Raw genomic sequence first — 21,596 nt, 5'->3', positions numbered from 1 at the left:
GAAAAGCACATATTGAGTATTAAATAACATTTGCATCTTATATTTTGAATAATAAACCTTCCCTAAATGTTAAAAAATTACACACTTGGAAATTTCCAGTCTCTGTTGACCGCAAAGCAAATGCAATCAGGTTTTACAACCTAGATAAGGAAGTCCATTTAAGACTGCTTTACAAAAGGATTGCATATCCACTTTAAAATCCATTAGCTGTGCCAACAAATACGATTGAAAGGTACACACACATTTTTATTTCAACATCGTTTGGTAGTTTTAAAGCTGCAACCTACATTTCAGGACCATTATTTAAGCAACTGACAGGAAAAGAGTATCAGTTTTGAAAAATCATTCCGGTTTATTAAGATGGATATGAATATTACACTGGAAGCGTGGAATAACCACTTCGTGAAAAGCTTCATCCCTAATATTATCTTTAATATGTTTTGTCTCATCATTGGATTTGTTGGAAATATGTCTGTATTGCTGGTCTACTCTTTGAAAATGAAAAACAATAATGAGGACCGATATTTCATTCCTGTACTTGCATCTTTAGACCTGATAGCTACTTTTCTAAGTACAGTACTCCATGTTTCGGATTACTTATTTTTTGTCAATTATCCAACTGAATCACTTTGTGTTGCGCTTAATTTTTTAAGCTGTTTCACATCAACGGCATCTGCACATATGCTATTTCTTATCGGTGTACAACGGTACTTAAAAATATGTAGACCTCATGGATTCAAAATGACGTTGTTTTGGAAACGTATTGCAATTGTCATTTTGTTATTTTTGTGTTTAAGTTACTCTATACCAATCGTTATTGCAAGTGGAGTAAGAGAATTTGAATGGAATTATAAAGGAAAAAACGTAACTGGATATGCATGCTCGGTGTCCGGAAATAAAAATCATTCCGGATTCAACAGCCGGTTATTTTATTCTGTTCTTCTTATTCTTTTATTCGTCAACATTATTGCAACCTTTGCTGTCTATGCGCCAATAGGGAAAGTAATCTACAAAAGGTATGAAAAAACAAAGTTTTTATACAATTCACCAGGAGTTGCAGACGACATCAACAAATCTGCCAATGATGAAGGAAATAAACATGTGATGACTTCTGAGGGCAATTACAAAGGCGACAATACAAGATATGTGGAAAACAATCAAGATTTACAAAGAGTTAGACGAAGCACAGTAAACTTTAATATTATGTTCCTTACAATGGTATTTTTCTACCTTGTGTCGTTCATTCCCACACTTACAATGTTTGTAATTACATCGAAAGATACGTTATATTGGTTCAAGCAAGCTGATGTTGAACTTAACGTGTATATTTGGTTGAATAGACTCTTCATCTTACACCATGTGGTAAATCCATTCGTGTATACATGTTTTGATTTTAAGTTCAGAGATTGTCTGAAGTTATTGATAAGGTTGAAAACACTTTGATCTGTGGTTTAGTAATCATACATTCCTATACGTAATCAAATTAATTACCGGTATGTTATATTATACTATAATTGTCTATTTCTCTTGTACCAATGCTTTCTTGTTTGAGCCTACTGAATTCAGGTAAATCTACAAAAAGCTCTTTGTTCAGAAACATGAAATTGAGTTAAAAATGATTTTTAGGAAAAGTCAATATAAAGCTTGTCTATATAGTCGACTTAATGTATAATTTGACGTTTTTCATGGATGTCAATACATACGAAAGTTTGTTCTTGATATCTTTTTTTATCATCACATGTGTAGATGCTAAAGCATATTACTAACTCATCGTATGTTGGTCTTTTTGAACTGACCACTGAGTCAAGAATTATGATAACTTGGATGTTTTTTTTTAAATTGACAATGAATTAAGAAAAGGTAGTGAGAGGTTGAATGCCCAATATTTTTTTAAAATAAAATAGACATTACGGGTATTCTGATTTAAAACGGGCTGCTTGATTTCACGTTGTGTTGTATATTTTTAACTCTATTTCCCAGATCTCACTTTTTTACCCCTAACATCCCATATACCCTTTTTGTACTCCCTATCCCCTTCTTACTATACCCTAAAGCGTGTCAGCTCTTCATGTAAATAAGTCCTGTTGAAATGATCTAATCACAACAAAAACATGCATGCTAATTGTTCAGTACATAGACAATAAGTAAGGATAGCCCTATAAGTGATAGGTTTAAACCAGGTTTAATCCACCATTTTCTTCATAAGTAAATGCATGTTCCAAGTCAGGAATATGATATCAATTCGTTTGATGTGTTTGAGTTCAGTACTTTTGTGATTTTACGTTTTTCTTAACAAAAATGTATATATTGTCGTGCTAAGCGCATCTCCACCCAAAATACGACTCAACAGGCAGTAAATGGCATACACGTTACAACTCATCACTGATGAGCTGTTGGTCAAATGTGTGAATTAAGTCTCTTTAATAGTATTTGAGAAATGTGATGCAACATACGTGTGTTGTAAATTTAAAGTATTCTTACAGCTCTGTTTGTCTTGTATGGCAAAAAGTAAGTCATAAGCCTCCTATATTTGATGAGTTTTCACAACTTCCAGGACCGGTGTTATCGCTGCTTGAAACAGTTTCGCCCAAACATTATCCCAGTAGTCGGCACTCATTTCACATAAATATTTTCCGTTCTTTACGTACATTCACTGTGTGGGTCAAATAAACTCATCATAGATACCAGGACTAAATTTTATATATACGCCAGACGCGCGTTTCGTCTACAAAAGACTCATCAGTGACTCTCGAATCCAAAAAAGTTAAAAAGGCCAAATAAAGTACGAAGTTGAAGAGCATTGAGGACCAAAATTCATAAAAGTTTTGCCAAATCCAGCTAAGGTAATCTATGCATGAGATAGAAAAGCCTTAGTATTTCAAAAATTCTAAATTTTGTAAACAGTTAATTTATAAATATAACCATATCAATGATTATTCATGTCAGCACAAAAAGTGCTGACTACTGGGCTGGTGATACCCTCGGGGAAATAAATCTCCACCAGCAGTGGCATCGACCCAATGGGTCAAAGCTTTATAACAAGAAGGGTATCTACCCTGGGAAAATGATTGCCTTAGTTAGATTCTGTACCACAACTACTTGGAGGTTTTACGTTCAGCGTCCTATTTATTTGGCCTTCCACCTGATTTGATCTGAGCCCTCTTAATAGGTTTTATGTAGATGAGTTGATGAGTGTCATGCGCGTCTAGCATACTTGATTCTATTGTACTTGTTTGGCTTTATAACTATTTTGATCTGAGCGTCACTGATGAGTCTTATATAGACGAAACGCGCGCTGGCGTATTAAATTATAATCCTAGTACCTTTGATAACTATTATAACCATGGCATCTTTGCTGAGTTTTGTTTGATATCTAAAACAATTCCCTAGAACAGAACAAATCACAAATCACTTAGTTCAACATTGGCTCTGATTAATGCAACAACGTGTTGATGAAGCTGACATCTCATTAGTCGATGATTAAAAAAAAATGGCAAATGAATTTCAACGCCTAAAATGCTTGGTTATAACATATCACAGAAAAAACGATCAGTAATACATAGAACTTACGAACTCAACGGGTATGCACTAAAAACAGTTGACGCAAGCAAATGCCTAAAAGTAACAACCAGTCACTTCCTAACCTCATTAGGATTTATCATAAACAATCTAAAAGTCTGCACAAAACCTGTATTATATAGGCGTTTGCATTTGTATCCTTGGTAAGACCTACAGAGTATATGCATGGTACAGTATGGTACCAACAAACCAAAATAAGATAAAAGCAATAGAAAAGAGAAACCCGGTTTGTAAATAATAACTAAACAGACCTAAATCTTGGCCGGGTCACAAATATGACCAAAACATGAAAAAATGGGAAAGCCTCGAACAACGGAGGAAAACAAACAAATTATGAAATTGAAAATGAAAACGGGCATAGTGTTCAAGAGACACCAACCCGATCAAAGAACTGGAAACTTGCCAAGGCCATGAATTTGTCTTCTACGCAGATAGAAAATGGTAAAGTTCCTGGATTGGGACAGGTGCATAAATGCATGCTTTTCACGATCCATAATCTGCTCAATATAGATCATCAATGATTTATCTGACGCTAAACCATAACTTGACTAGAGGTTAACACCGCTTTACCAAGAAAGAACCTGTACAGATGCCTGTGATCAATCTTTCTCCCAAATGACAATCAGGGATTGAAATAATCTACCAACAGCAAAATCGTCGGCCAATCTGTTAAGAGATTTAGGGTACTTAAATGCGTGCTTTGAAATTATCTAGGCAACACCAGTATGAACACAGTTTTAAAATGTAAAAAGATTTCTAATGTTTTCGTGCGAAATCATGTACTAGTAAATTCAAATTTTTAATCAAGTTGAGGGAATTAAATGAACTCTTAATGGTGAGACAGAGTGCATCGACCCAGTAGGGATCTCCTGCTGTCAATATTCCGGAAAAGATCAAGGTATGAAGCAGTCCTTCTAGTATCAGTAGCATCCTTTATTTCAAGTTTAGTAGGAGATATAAAATGTTCTGAATGAAATATGGGTTATTCAGTGATATGAAAATAAGAGGGCGACAAAGAGATACAGAGTTCGAGCACCTTGCGATTCTTTAATTTTACTTTCAGATACTAAAATATATTGATGATGTCCTATGAGTCAAAATTCCTTAGACAACTTGTCAAAAATTAGATCAGACTTAGGTTCAACCCACCCTTTTTTTAAAAATTAAAATGTCCTGTACAAAGTCAGGAAAATGGCAGTTGTTATCTTATATTTCGTTTCTGTGTGTTGTGGTTTTTGTTTTTTGTTATTTCAGCTAGTGTTTCTGTTATTTCATTGTTTTTTCTCTTATAGTTGATGTGTTTTCCTCAGTTTTAGTTTGTAACCTGGATTTTTTTCTCTCAATCGATTTATGACTTTCGAACAGCGGTATACTACTGTTGCCTTTAATTAGCAGCTATATACAAACATCACCAGTATATCGAATTTTGGGTCCTCAATACTCTTCAACTTTATACTTGGTTGGCTTTTTAAATATATGATCTGAGCGTCACTGAAGAGTCTTATGAAACGAAACGCGCGTTTGGTGTATCAAATTATAATCCTGGTACCTTTGATCACTATATACATTTCCCCCCCAACTCATTCGATATTCAATAGCTTGCAGTTGCTACACAGACCTAATAAATGTCATCATGCAGTGTCTGAGCAGAAAGTTGATGAACCATGGTTATATAAAAGAACGTCATGTCCTTTTTCTAAAAAGTTTAGTGGAAGATTACACCACCTTGTTGATAAATATTACATAATTTCACCAATACATGACGGTGTTGAAGTATATATTCTAGGTACTGACCTTGTTTATAAACCAATTTGTTTTTCTTTGTTGACATATATTGTTGTTTGTTTTATAAAAACTAAGATAATAAGACTATGTTGACTGCTGTACCCCAATATTTCACTTTTTACCTATTATATCTTTTTTTCTTGCTCAAACATTGTTGTCAATATAAAGGAAGTTATGTGGACGTCATACAAGTGAGAGGTTTAGGCATATAGCAATATAACCAGATTTCATCCACCATTCTCTACATAAGGAAATGTCTGTAAAAAGTCAAGTGTATGACAGCTGTTTTTCATTCGTTTTGCCACTTGATAAGGGATTTTGCGTTTTGAAATTTCCTAGGAGATCGTTTTTTTTTGTTATTTTTACTTTTTTTCTTGCTAAAATTGACAGGAAGACAGGCATAATTAATAAAATGTTAGTGGTGAGGATTTTTAAATGTGAATCTAAAGCAGATAGTTCATTTGGGTGTATAGAAAACTTGACTCTTAACAATTAGATAACTAGGGCAGCCTTATAATATCAAAATTTAGGAGACCCTAAATCATACCCACTATCACCCTGGAGACTGTTTCAAAGATGAGGTTGTCAGACGAAACCAGTGAACATGGTGAAGGCATTAAAAGTCTGGAAACATACCTCTATAAAATATCACTCTATGAGACTTTTCAAAAGAAGCGGCTTTGAAGTGAGTCAAAACAAATGTGACAGTGTTCCAGAAATCCAGAAATTTGGCTAAATTAAATAATTTTTGTAAATTCTGAAAAAAACTGTGAGGTTTTAATGAATGGGAATTATGTGATTTCACAATTATGAGAACAAAACATTCTGACAACTTATGCATACATCTGAATGCATATTTTCCTTACAACGCAATAATTTATCTTGCATTTTTGTACATTCTTCAAATCAAAAATCGCAAACATAAATGCACCGAGTCATTTCTGAATTTACAGTATCACTCTGGGAGACTTCCAAAAAAAGAGGCTTAGAAGGTGAGATAAGTGAGAGGATATATATGAAGCCAATGAAAGTCTAGAAACACACCTCTTAAAATATCACTCTGTGAGACTGTTCCAGAGGCTTAGACAGTGAGCTAAACAATAGTGTCAGAGGATACAGATGAAGCCAATGAAGGTACGGAAAGGAGAAGGTTCAGTAAGACCTCTTTTTGGCCCCAAAATATAGCAGTTTTAGAAAATTGTGAAATGTAATCTTTAAGCTATATTTTGGAAAGCAAAATGCTTCTGCTACATAAATATGAGCTGTGTTTACAATACAATGCACAAAAATTGAGTTCTAGCATCATTAAGTAATGCTAAATTACTGAAATCTTCAAAATTTTAGCATTTTGGTTAATTTTTAGATGGTTTCTGTCTAAAATGAAAGTGGCCGCATTTGTGTTCATTCATAATATTGAAATATAAGTTGTATTTGATGATAATACAAAACATATACAAAGGTTAAGGATGAACATGGATGCGGCCACTTTCATTTTTGACAAAAACCACCTGAAAAGTAATGTTTTTTGGCATATTTGATAGATTTTTCATATTTAAGTTTGAATCAGAGAGTATTTAATGACTAAATCAGTTAAAATCTTTCACATTAACTAATTGAATCAATTGAAATAGACACTTAAGTGTTTAAAAAGTGTCCAAGAACTTTCGTTAGATGAACCTGAAATTTGAGGCCAAAATCGGCCCTTACCAGACCTACTCCTTTGGCTTAATAAAGTGATAAATGTCAGCAATTCTTAAAGCTTTATTCATGTTAACAAACAGCTTTTTGCACTAAAATTTTACTTCTAACAAACAGCATTAGTGAAAGTAAATTGTTAAAAATTGTAAAAGTTAACAATTTGTGTGTTTAAAATTTTAACAGATACATAACAACAACAGTTAAAGAAGCAATTTTAAATATTCAAACACTAAATTTCATTTAAATATAACTTAAAAAACATTCCACTAAAAAATGAAAATGAGAAACTTCATACCTATAATACTTTATTCCATATAAAAGTATTACAGTTCAGTGGATTTGCATTATACACTAGGCCTTGCGGTCATAAAACTTTCGAGCACGATTTTTGTACTCAGACTCAAGAATCAACCAATCAAAATACTGCATTTTGTGTTTCAAGCACTTATTTTGTACTCGGATTACTGAGTAAAGTTTTATGACCCAGAGCCCAGTGCATAAATTTTTCATTTTTTTTTGTACTTTAGTTATATAAATGTATACACTCTTTCGAAATGTACTGAACATTCGTACATATATATATATATCTTTATGCTAAAATGATATTCAATTTTAAGTGGATTTATCTTTAATATAAACAAATTCAATGAGATCCTACAATTCATTCTAAGATTTTTACAATTAATAACTACTGCTTCTCTTGGATAAAACAAAATAATGGAAATATTGAAAAAAGTTTTTTTTTTAGGAAACTGGAACTTTGTTTAAAAACTTAAACATTCAGTTTGATTTCTTTTTATACAATTAGTCCATGTTTAAATCAAAATGAATAGTATGTCACCATGTGAACCACTTCTCAAAAGGTCTTCAAAAATCAGCAGTATCAAGAATTTATAAAATTTTCAAATTTATCATACAAAACAAATATTAAATTATTGCAATAACAATATTTTTATCTCAATCATAAACAATTATATGCATATACAATGTATAATTAAAATTTTCATGAATACTTTTGTAGTTTCAAGAGAAAATATCACAGAAATAAAAAGAAATATAATGAAACATCTTCCATATATAAATTCTATCATGCTGATTTGTAGGCAAATATATATATGTACAGTATAGGTGGGAATTTAATGCCTTTGTTGTAAAAAGTGAAAAATAAAATAAATTATTTTAATATTTTAACAGTTATTGTGAGAACAGTTTATATATTTTTAATAAAGACAACATTGAAAACTTCTTGTTTATGGAATAAATATCATGTTAGATATTAATTAAAATATGAAATATTCATATAATAAAAAAAACTATTGAGTCTGTAAGCAATATGCATCTTCAAAACCAAAATTAAGAATAAAAAAGTTCTTAAATAAACTTCTTTGAATGAACCAATAATTGGTGAGTGAATTAATAAATTAGTTGTTCAATATTCTATTCATAGGTTGTACGTCAATTTCATTTAAATTTTAAATTTGATATATCGTCAATTTCATTTAAATTTTAAATTTGATATATCAACTATTTATAAAACATTGTCAACTGTGCACCATGGTTAAATCATACACTCATTAATATAATCTGATTAAAGACTGCAGGTGGTACTTCATTTGATTTCATTGCTTAATAATTTATAAGTAAAGTATACAATTTTTTTCAACATTTAAAACACAAACAAAACAGGAAATTAATCCTGCTATTACTTTCTATGAAAAAAAATGTTCAAAGACTTATGAAGTCCTCTACTGTACTTGTTTTCTAACACATATTGGAATTCAGTTAAGACTTCTGCCTTTTCTGACACATTCAAAAATATGCTGGAATTGATATTAATCAATCTATGAGGGAGCAATGTCTCAAAATGTAAAATATTATATTACCTGGTCCAACATATAATATACATATTCCTAATGACAAAAAGCTGCATTAGCAATACACAGGCAAGTATAATACTTTAAAGTAACCATGGAAACACTGACATTACTCCCTAACAATACTTTTACGGACACTCACAATGAAAGAGTGAAATAAAAAGTCAGAATGATAAAATCTAAATGTCATGAAGGCAAAAAAATTAATAAAAATTAGATAAAAAAAAATCTTATAGCTGTGTCATCTCAGAAAAAAAAGGAAAGAAAATCATTTTTTTTTCCAGATATGAACAGATTTATCTAGGAAGAAAAAAAAATTAAAAATCAGGCATTTTAAACTTAAATCTTTGTGGAGACTAAACAAGAGGAAAATAAAGTTTTCTCTTTAAAATGTGAATGGCTTTGTCTTGGAAGACAGAAACATGTGGAAGATGATAATCATCTAATACTACATTGTACTAATAACTTTGTTTTCAAGGACACAAATTAAATCTAACTATTTGGAGAATGTGAAAAATCTTCTTGCTATATAGGTAATGCCATACAAAATAATAAAAGCTTCTTAAGCATATTTTGATTATTTTAATGAGGCAAGAAGGCATTTCAAATTACCTGGCACAAAACAAACAAGAGAACATCTGAAAATTTTCACAAATGCTTCCTTACAAAACAATCACTTTTAATAAGATCTTGAAACTGTGTCCTTTGAAAACAATTTTTCTAATTCTTAAACTAATTAAAATAAGTAACAAAAAATATAACAATCTTTATATACACAAACAACTCCAATCAAAGCTTTAAAGTCCTACAGAAAGATGCTTCTGGGAATCTAAAATAGTTGAGAGTCAAATTATATTTGATCAAACCTTACATTCTGCCTTATGCATATAATTTAAGGTAACATTACCCCCCAAAACTGTTTACAAGGTACTTTTAATATCTTCTCATATAGAATATAAATAAATTTAATATTAAAACAATAAATAACAAAGTGCAGATCTTTTATTAGAAGAAATTCCAAATGAGATTACATATTCCTTATCAAGCAAAATGAAAATGGAAATTATCCACATTGAGGGATCAAAGTCAGACTAAAAGAAATAATCAGATCTTTGGCTAAAAACTTTAAAATATTGCCTAAAGATGAACAATATTGCCTAAAGATGAACAATATTGCCTTAAGATGAACAATATTGCCTAAAGATGAACAATATTTGCCAAAGTAAATGGATTATCTCCCTTTGTAAACAAATGTATCTTATTATACTAAATTGAAATTTAGGGAATAGCTAATACTTTTCTGTTTTGTACGCACACAAAAATTAGTCTGCATTAAAAAAAAATCTTTTTATTCTTTTCTCAGATCTATTTTCCATGCATTCTCATTTCCAGTACTGCATACATGGTTTTAATTTTGGCAGGACAAAAAAAATTAGAAATATTTCTTGTAAGCCTTAGCCAGCCTTCACGCTTAACTATTGAGCCTACAAGCTAGCTCATTTTTTTGAAAATTCTAGCTGGATTCTGTTGGCTTGTATAGAAGAATTTTACAAGCTTAAAAGCAATTTTACAAGCCAATGCCGTAAGACTTGTGGTTAAGCATGAAGACTGAGCCTAGGAAGATACCAGAAGCATCCAATCTAAATTTGCAAACTTTTCCAATTGATTAAATCTATATTTAGCATGTTTTACTGTCTACCACAGTCAGGACAGACAACATGTCCCTCATTCAATAGGAATCCTTTCCCTACCATTGAATTCTCACACTTATGGCAGACAAAACAATCACTGTGCCAATGGCGATCTTCAAACGATATGAATTTAGTTCCTCCGAAACCTATAAAATAAAATTAAAAAAAAATTATTCAGAAAACTGAAATACTACTCGTTTCACCTTTTTCGTTGTTTGTTATTTTATTTTGAAGAAATATTTTCAAATTCAACCTATGTATAAGTAAGCCTAAATTCACATTTAACTTCGTCAGAGGCAACTGGAAGGTTGAGATGAACTACTTGTTTAGACTGTTATTTACTGCTATTTACACTAAATCCATTGGATGTTGCATGTGTAGTGATTGATATTTTACATACATAAATTTTCTTTTGTAAGTTGTTATAGGCTTTGAAACAGCTGTCAGTAACTGCAAGTACTCTTGGATATGTACATGTCTTTTTCTTTGTTTGGGATGTATAAATTATCTGCCTAGTACGTTCTGTGTTTTTGATAGATGTTATTCTGCTTTGTATCAATCTGATCAGTTTTCACCTGATAGTTTGTTCCTATGTTGGGCCGTTACACCATGATCATCAAACATGTTAAACCCTACCACATTCTTCATGTGTCTGTCCCAAGTCAGGAGCCTGAAGTTCAGTGATTGCCATTGGTACATGTCTGTCATATTTGTTTTTTTTTGTGAATTATTTTGTTATAAATTATGCAGTTAGTTTTCTCAAATCAATTGTTTCATATTTTCATGTCAAACTGACTATATAGTATGGGTTTTCATGTTGTTGAAGGCCTTACAGTTGCCTGAAACTGCTCACTTCCACTCCATTTAACTCTGCAGAATAGTTGTCTCACTAGCAATCATACCACATCTCCTTTTTTTTTTACATTTATACTGAAACATCCTTGATGGTTGGTCTTTGTTGAAAATTGTCTCTTTAGCTATCATACCATCTCTCCATATTTTCATTTTACAGCTAATTTCCTAATACGTTGGCTTGCTTGTTTTGTTTGTATAATGTTTACTCAAGCTTTGTAATTAACAATGACATCTTCCAACAATATATATAGGCATACTTAAACCTGTATATAGTATATTTAAATTAAATTGGACGTTATACCAATTAAAATTGTACAATATACAAACAAAGCAAGCAAGCTAACCAAAGCTTTGATCTACATGCATTAGGAAATAAGCTGTAAAGTATTCATTTTTTTTAACTACTTTGGTCAAGTCCATACCTGAAATAGGTTGTTCACATCGACAACATTTCTTAGCAAATAGTTGTCCGTAGCACTCAGCACAGTATGGTTTATCTTCCCTTGATGTAAACTTTTCTTTAGCTAGCTCTTTATTACAATTAGTACATACAAAACACTCCCTATGCCATGGCATGTTCTTGTAAGCCACACCTCCCTTGTTAATCACCTGGAAATAATAAATAGGTAAAATGAATTGATTGATAGAAAGGATATACACCCACCTCAACACATGTTCTCGTTTGCATTGAAAATACCATTACCATTAATGTACAAAAAGAATGCTGTGTTTTTACACTTAACAGTATTTTCTTTCCCTTATAGTAACCTGCAATAGACACTATTTTCAAGAAAAAATTCTTCATGAATTAAATATTTTTGCCATTTAAATTCATGTTAACTTCAAACAGTTTATGTATTTTATAAAGTCCAAACATTCAAATGGATATGTTCTTATTACAAAATTGGTTTTTAGTGTTTTCTGTCCAAATATGGACTGGTAAATAGTCTATGGTTAACTATATCATTGTGGCTATGACCATTTTGGGAAATTTTTGTTGATTTGTTGAAGTTTATCAAACATATCCTCTTTTCTGATTTTGTGTCTATGCTGCTTTTGTATCTATAAGGAACTATTTCATGAATGTTTATCTAACAAGGAATAAGTACCAATGAACAATGTTTAACCTTGCTGCAGTTTTTCTTTTGTCCCAAGTCAGGAGCCTCTGGCCTTTGTTAGTCTTGTATGATATTAAGTTTTAGTTCATTTATATGTTTCGAAGTTTAGTATGACATTCATTATCACTGAACTAGTACACATTTTTGTATAGGTGTCAGCTGAAACACGTCTCCAGGTGTGGGATTTTATCGCTGTATTGATGCCCCATTGTTGGCCTTCGACTGTCTGCTCTAAGGTCGGGTTGTTGTCTCTTTGACACATTCCCTATCTCCATTCTCAATTTTATCTACATTATACGAGTAATATACTTACTCCACTACATTTAGAACACTTCTGTGCAAACTGATCTTCATAACATGGCACACAAACTACTTCATTATCACGTGGGATAAAACTCTTGTTTCTAATCGGGTCTTTACAGATCATACAACAGAAACAGTCTTCATGCCATTGTTTTCCCTTGTATTCAAACTTCTTCATTCCTGAAACATAAACAATATGAAAATGAATTTTAAAACTGCAACAATAAAAGGGAGATAATTTCACAATGTTTGCATCTATATGATATTTTTCACTTGCTGAGGAGAGATTCAATTTGTAACAAAACTACCAGTTTTTGCTGTTCCTGTGTAAAGGGACAATTATTCCTACATTAATGATGTACAGCATCAAAGGTGTGCCAAATATTTTGAAGTAAAAATGTCTAAAAACTACAAAAATTCAAGTGTTTGTTGACTTTTTATACTGAAAGTTATTTTGACTATTTATTTGATTTAGTCCAGTTTGGGGGAAGGACTGAGCAACCACAAGTTAGTTTGTCATCCTCAACTAAATTTGCTTTATCAACCCAAAACAAGAAACACAAAGTTCAGGGGTCATTATTAAAGTCTGTCAGTTTTTTGTTTGTTTGCCTATTATACATTAATGATCCTTTCCTCAGAATTGTTCTACAATTGATTTGGGCCTTAAAGAGCCTATAAGGACTTTTTTGTTGTTCGATATCTGAGTAAATCATAATGTTGAGGTAGCTATCAAAAGATATTGTGACTAAAGAAATAAAACTATATTTATTCTATGTTGGCTCAAAATATTTGGTTGGTGACAATTCTGTGAAATCTTTGAGTTTTAAATGTAGTTGTTGGCCTTGAGGAATTATTATTTAAAACATATTGTGTTATTGTACAAAGTTACATCTGTTTTAAAATGTAGAAATTCTGGAAACAGTACAAATTCCCAGATCTAAAGCAAGGCAGACAACTCATGTACTAAAATTAAAAATTATTTCACCATTTTCAATGAACATTGTGTGCATATTTCTGCAGTTTGTAAAATTCTTAATTTAACATTTTCACGATTTTCATACACAAAATGAAATCAGTTATCTTATAAAAAAGAAAATTAGAGATGGTAAAACAAAAGTGTTAAACAGGAAGTATATCATTAGAAGATTGGCCGACACACAGAAAAAAATGTCCATAAAACATAAGCAAAGAAAGTTAATTTAATAAATGATCAAACTTTAAAGTTATATGTAGTGAAAAATTTATAGCATATTTACTTATTTGGAATTTGTTGATCCTATTCATTGCAAAAGCAAACTCTGACAGACTTAAGAAAAGGAACATGCAAACGAGAATTTAATACTGAAACATTTAATTTGTCACTGCTCCAAATTTAACAAGACTGTATAACTAAATACATCTTTTAATTATCATAGTTTCTTTAGTTACGAAAAAAACATCTGATAACCTAAAAATCAAATTAATGCAGATTAATTATTTAAAACATGTGAAACATAAAACAATCAATTAGGGTAAACAAATTCAACCACCACAATAACTCTCAACGTTATTAACAGTCTCAAATCAAACGATTCAAACCATTAAAATATACAGATATATCAACATATGGGAAAATCGCTGCATTAAAGTTATTAACCTTGTTAAAAGACACAATTTTAAACATATACACCAATGCTGTTTCAAAAGGACTATGTTCAGTAAGTGTCATATTTGGCTCAGATAATTAAGTTGCATTTTAGTTGAATATCAAATTTTGTGCTATTTGTGACATCATTAAAGAACACTTTTTTTAACTATTGTGCATTGTGATATTGGTCAATAAGTCATAACTTTATAATTTTAAAATTTGATGTGAAAATGGTGGCCATATTGCATTATCAATTTTTTCCCTTTGATTAATTAATATGGGTTCATGGGTTCATTCATTTTATGTGTGTACCAATTTTTGTGATTAGCTGTTTCTTGGACCAAAAGATTCCCTAAATTTCTTCAAATGGGCATGGTCTGATTAGACCACCCACTCATGGAATTTCCACCAACTTTTTTTTATGGGGGTGTATAACATTGCATGTGTAAAATTTAACAAAGCAAGAATGATTAATTTACATTGCAATTCTACATGTAACCAGTTGATGTGGACAACTTGCTTCAAGAAACAACAGTTTCTAATTTAACTACATATATAACTTATTAACATTTACTGTCCTACATTTTACAATCTATAAACATATACTTTAAACATATTATTTGTATACATTTTTCTAAACAAGGACATGCTCCTACAACTTACTTATAACATAGACCTGTTCATACATTTAATTATTATAACTACATGTACTATCGTGAAGTGTGCAGAGATTTTTTTGTGAGAAATAGTCATGTCAAGAAATAGTTAATCACCAGCCTATCTCGTGTACTTGTATCTCTCACCCAATTTGAAGTCTGTCATTTTTTACACGGCAGATGACTTAGTCAATTTAAAACATTCTAATAAAAAAATAAATGTAATTTAGACGAAAATTTCCTAGATTAATGACACAGTAAAATTTTCTTCAATTTTATTTGTGAAGAACATATTTTCTCTAAAATAAGTAATGAAGTTTGGAATATTTAGATTCTGCAATTTTACCATCCTCAAATTTCAAATGGTAAAAAAAACCAAAATTACATCATTTCACTGTATATTTTCCAGGAATTTTCAAAAGGTATCAAAAAGTCAATATCTTACTATATAAGTATGTCAATTTTACAAGAAATCTGCCAGTAGAATTATTCCTATCAAATGATATGTCATTTATAGCTCAGATCCAGAATAATGGATTTCTGTTATAGCAGCCTTAATATAGCTGAAACACGAGGGATTTGAGAACAAACTTTTTTTAACTGAATTTAGAACAGTTTAAACTGCAAACAGTTACTGAAAACCAAAATTCTGAACAAATATTAATTTATGTTAAATATTAACAGATGCCAAGCAATGAAGATTGGAAATTTGAAGTAAAACAGGCAAAAAGACCGAAATTCTCTAAGAATTGAATAGATGTGTACTGCCCACCTGATAGCTGATTTTGTGCTTTTATTTGAAAGTTTTAATATAAATTTTGTTTCGTCCAATTCACTGAATTTCAGTAAAATTCAGCTACTGAGAAAAAGCAAACCTATGATTTTTAGATTAAAGATAAAAAAAAAATGAATCAACTGTGATTTCATAACCAGATTGAAATCTGCTGCTTCAGAATCTAATGCATTTTGGGTAATATTTCTAAAAGCATACACCAAAATGTCCATAACATTGGTATTCAATCAATGATAATACATTGTTTTCATTTTAGATTGCCTCATAACATTACCCATGGTCCTTTAGATTCTGAACCAGCAAATTTATCATGAATTCAACTGGATTAGATATAAATTACCCACTTCCCACCTAGATCTATTTTCAGTCTGTAATATTTGTGATAATGAACTGACGACTGCCAAGTGATTGGCGCAATAAAGCCAGAGCCTAGAACCAGACCAGAAAATGAAATAAAACATGATGCTGTTGACCAAGCTGAAATGAAGCCACATTGAGCGGCATGCTATTCACTGACCTTCTGTTCCTAATTTTTCATCCCCTGTGTGAGCAGTAAAGAAAAACATTTAGCAATCATACAAGACATTAAAGAGGTCATCTTTTTTGCATAATACACTTTATTTTGGTCGAGCTAAGGGACATTGTTCACAACCAGTAGTGAAATAAAATATTTAAAGTTAAAAAAAAAAAAAAATTAAAAAAAATGTTGGTTGATTTGAAAAATACTTTTTTTTTTTTAATAAAATGAGTTATAGGAAGACTTTGCCACTTGGATTGATAGTTCATTTAATTTCAATGTGGCTTCCAGCTTCAGATTCATTGACACATCAAAACCATGTGAACCATTATCCAAGGGCCACTTCACTTACCTCAAAAACAGAAAGCTAAGGTAACAAAAGTTTTATCCGTTTCAAATCTATGTCCATTAACTAGACATTGTATCTGTTAAAAGATGACCCCTAAAGACACATCTTAAAATGTCGCTGCGCTTATTTGTCACACTCATTATTTATTAATGATAATACATGTATCACTGAAACTTCTTGTATCCTGACGAGGCTTTTATGCTGACTTGCTTTTTTTTTTAAATTTCGTTAGTTTATTTTTCTTATTAACAAATAAATACAGCATTGCATGTGCTTTTTCATGACAAAATAATGTAATGTACAATTAAACTTTATTTTTCCAATGACTGTTTTTTCAAAGACCAAGATTGGATAAAGGAAATTTCTATAATACAGTGCAGCCTCTTTTGGATTCTTGTAAAATTGAGATTAAAAAAAAATAAAAAATTGCACTAGTTGCAATGAATCTATTGGATTATTTCAAATTTCCTCAGCATACCCTATAAAAATAAGGAGATGTGGAATGATTGACAAATTTATCAAATGAAGTTACCCTACAATATAAAGAAGGAGCACTGTACTATTGGTCCAGAAAGGACAAACAAGTAGTATTGTTATGACTTTAAATTAATTGGTTCCTTATTATGCTTAAAAACTGTATTAAAAATAGCCAATCTAAATATTTCAAAAACACAGCTTTTTTAAAAAGCTTTCTGCAGCGTATAATTAATCATTGTCATTTTCACTGCCTAATGAGTGAGAGACAAAAACGATCTGATCAATAAGGAACACAATTATTGCATAACCTTAGAAAAAATATAGATATTATATGGAACTCAGAAAGCCACAAATTTGCTGCAACAAAAGCAAAATTAATTAAATACGTCAATGTTATGTTTTGCTGAAACATAAAATCAATGCAGCATATATATTGACCAAATTGTATATAGGTCTGAAAGTTACTCAAGATACCAGCTTTTATTGTGAATATTATGTAATTTTAAACTAATGGAAACAATACATAACAATAGATTGTATGAAAATATTTCTGTTAGTTTTGAAAATTCAAGATAGCAGTCTTTATTGTGAGTTATGTAACCAGTAATGGAAGCAATACATAATGATAGATTGTATGAAAATATTTCCATTTATTTTGATAAAAACAAAAATTTCTCAAGACATCCTGATTATGTAACAGATCTTAAGTCACCAGGTTCTTTTTAGAATATTGTAATATCAGTACCTTGACAGCTGTTGCAAGCTATTATTGCAACTAACCCTTCGTAAAAAAAAATGTTTAGACCTGTTTGTTTAAATGATCTCAATTGTATATATTTGAATAAACTTGACATACAATGTGTGAGTCTTCCATAGAAGACATGTGTCACCTGCTGTCTCCCAAAAGTATGGCCATGTTTTGGTATGGGGAACCCCCAAACATCGCTTAGATAAAAATTTACAATAGCAGATGCACAATTTCATGTTCTGTAGAAGAAACAAGTTTGGTTGAATTCTGTCCACCCATTTCAAGGTGTTTATATTTTTATAAAAAGTGACACAGATGGTGATGACATGTGTTTAAAGAGTGATCCCTAGGTGTCACTAGCTATATCTGGACACTGTCAGGTGACACAAGTCATATATTGATGTAACTCATTATTGGACAGAATCTATATATTATTTAAATATTCTTTGTAAAAAACTTGTAATGTACCACTACTCTAGTTAACTCTTAACATCAGAACCTGTAAACATTATTTAATCCTTTACTAGAGAGCTCTTAAAATAAAAACAGTTAATGTTTTAAATAACATTGCAAATAACTTGTTACAAGATATCTACATGCTTTTTGTCAAATTATAGTTTACTAAGTACTGATGTAATAACACTGAGAGGAATGCCTGACTCTTACTTCACAACAATTGACAATGTTTTGTAATCTAGCCTACTATAATGTAAGTCTATAATGAAGTGGGACAAAGTACTTTTACTGAATACTTGTTGACAGAGCCAAACTTTACTGAAAAAGCATCTCAAAATTCACAAACCATTAAGTTAAAAATAATTTTGGAGGAATTCAGTCAGACAGGGAAAACATAGCGAAACAAAACTGGCATTTAAAGGACAGAACAGGCATCTGTTCATCTTGTAGCATTATTCTAATGTAATGAGAAACTAATTAAGAATATTTAAATTGATGTTTCAAAAAAAGTTTGACTAAGTTTGTGAAACCAGCAATTCCTAGACCAATGCATGGACAGCAATCCCTATAAGATGGCTATACAAAACACTTTCTAATCATTCAAATTTGAACATTTCAATTTTGATAATGCAATGTCACTATGACAATGCATCATAAAAGGAAAATATACATTTTTTAAAATCTGACAGGCAAAATTTATGTAGAATGATCAAGATTTCAGTCCATCTAATTGCTGCAGTAAACTTGACCTTTGAAATAGTTACCTCAAGATCTATAGTATAGGAGTCCAGGCACGTTACTCACAAAAAATTAGAGAAGATCTTATTTTGGGCTGAAAAGATATTTTGTTTTCAGTCAATTTGTAGATATTTTTGGACCTTTGACCCACTGATCCAAGTTCTATATTTAACAAATTTCAAACAATCAATTACTATCGTGACCTTGACATTTGACCTACTAATTTCAAAATTATTAGGGTCTTTATTTTATTTTTTTACCAATCAAGATATTTCAGTCTATCAATGGACCTCAAAATCAATAGAGATCTTTTTCATCCCAAGGGACATTGTCAAACTGAGTTTGGTCAAAGCTGGACACAATTTGTTCAAAAGAGTACAAAGTACAAAATTTCAAATTTAGCAATTAACCCCTGACTTCCATTTCAAGCATCTAAACTCTGACTTATATAATCTCTATCAAAACCAGTATGATAACTTTAATTTAAAACTAATTAAACTAAAGTCCAAGAGAAACAAATAAGCATACTGGTATGGCATTTAAGAAAACAACAATTCTATTATCAATACATTGACTTTAGTGCTCCTGGGATAACTAAGTTTGTTATAAAAGACTTTTGTTTTGTACCAATGATTGATGACACAACATTGTGTCTGTTCTAATTACTGTAATCAATGCAGAGACGTTAAAATACAAAATAGTTTGCACACGGCACCTGTGTGCCAAACTTGGTACTGGATCAGAAAACTTGCATGTCTGTTGTAATTAAGAATGATATTAATTTTCATCTTCTAATAAAAGAAATAATAGATGTTTATTAATTACTGGCTGCAAACCAACTAAAAATACATATTATCAGGATTAATGTATTTAACATTAAAAAGATAGTTAACAATAATTACATGCATGGCAGTTAGTATGTCAATAGCATCCAATTAACTATTTTTTAGATTTCTACCACTAAGTGGAGACAGTTTGGGAGTTCAAACTAGTTCTACCCAATAACCACTATTCAAAACAATGATAATCAGCTGTATATTCAAACTCCTGGGATCCTATCTATCAAAAATGTGTTAAATCAAACTTTTTATTTTGCATGTGCCTCAATGAATGAAAATCAATTACCATTTTAAGATCATTGTTTTATAAATATTTCAAAAAAGAAGAAAACTCATTTAAAAACGTCAAAATGCAGAGCGCACAGTGAGACGTCAAACCCAGTTTTGTCAAAAAACTTAGAAAACTGGTACAGATATGACCAAGGAATGTATTTTTCTGATGAAAAAATGTGATACAAAAAGGAGTAAGTTTGGTAATTAAGGGCCATATTTGGCCCAAATTATAAAGTTCATACTTACAAGACAATAAATGTTTTAAATTGCCTTAAAGATATGTGAGAAAGTTTAACAGAACTGTTTTTGTCAAAATTATATTCTAACACGTTGATTTTTACATCCCAAATAGGTCAAAATAAAGGGTTTTGGTGAAATTTGACAAAAGCAGCTAGATTTCAACCAATTTAAGGACCAGGAAAGATAGAGCGCAGTCGTGGACAAACTTAATATATAAATAAAACATGTGAAATGTCTTCACAAACATTATATTAAAAGATCTTTGTTGTCGACGTATGCACTCTATGTTTCCTGTCTAATAATCTATGGGAAATCTACCCATTTTCATTGACTTTTTCGTGAAAAATCAATATGAGTACAACTTGTGACGTCATAATGAAATGCAAAAACGTAAAATTTTCAACAAAATGGATTATTTCCTATCTAGTCACTGTATAAGCTATAATTTATTGTGATATTGGTCAATAAATCCGAATTTGAAGTTGACGCTAAAAATGGGGGCCATTTTAGGACCTTACAGAACACACTCCTTTACCTATCTGAAACTTTTTTATTATTCAAAATTGCTGAAGTGTGAAATATAGGTCAGTGGCTAAATTCTTCAAATCTACCATGAGATTGAATTGTGTGATAGGATAACTCGTATGGTTTATTTTTTTTGACAACTTTATTCCGGGTTTGTGGTACAATGTACTGAAAAATCTTTGATGTATCATTATGGATTTCCTAAAAAAATAAACTGGACCGGAAAAAAAACCAGATGAAAAATTCTAAAAACACCATCTGTGTAGAAACATTGCCAAACTATTTTAAAAGTCATTCTGTTTAACCATTGTTGTAGTAAGACATTGCTTCCAATTAACCAAGAAAACAAACAGGTAGAAATGATCTTTTGATCATACAACCTTGATAAAAGTGCAAACAAACAAAAAAGGTTGATACTATATCATTCGATCAGGTGACGTCAGAATAAAATTGGG

At 30.9% G+C, this 21,596-nt stretch overlaps 1 protein-coding gene across 10 annotated transcripts in view; it reads right to left on the bottom strand.

Annotated features, from left to right (window-relative positions):
• Positions 1-7,110: 7,110 nt before the first annotated feature.
• Positions 7,111-21,596, bottom strand: part of LOC139491274 (four and a half LIM domains protein 2-like) — an 86,604-nt gene continuing 72,118 nt past the window's right edge. For 4 of the 10 annotated variants that reach the window (XM_071278817.1, XM_071278819.1, XM_071278818.1 and 1 more), the window contains 5 exons: positions 16,497-16,520; positions 12,914-13,083; positions 11,905-12,091; positions 10,134-10,773; positions 7,111-10,073 (listed from right to left, as the gene is read on the bottom strand). In XM_071278817.1, coding sequence (XP_071134918.1) covers positions 10,625-10,773; positions 11,905-12,091; positions 12,914-13,083; positions 16,497-16,520 — 530 coding nt within the window. In that variant the 3' untranslated portion in view covers positions 7,111-10,073; positions 10,134-10,624. Of the gene's footprint in view, positions 10,094-10,133; positions 10,774-11,904; positions 12,092-12,913; positions 13,084-16,496; positions 16,521-21,596 lie in introns of all 10 variants that reach the window. The other 6 variants (XM_071278826.1, XM_071278822.1, XM_071278825.1 and 3 more) reach the window with 2 other exon arrangements.

Source organism: Mytilus edulis, chromosome 10, assembly GCF_963676685.1.
Source record: "Mytilus edulis chromosome 10, xbMytEdul2.2, whole genome shotgun sequence".
NCBI classification, from domain to species: Eukaryota; Metazoa; Mollusca; class Bivalvia; order Mytilida; family Mytilidae; genus Mytilus; species Mytilus edulis.
Note: the sequence above shows the minus strand (reverse complement) of the source record. Positions and strands in the feature narration are given on the sequence as shown.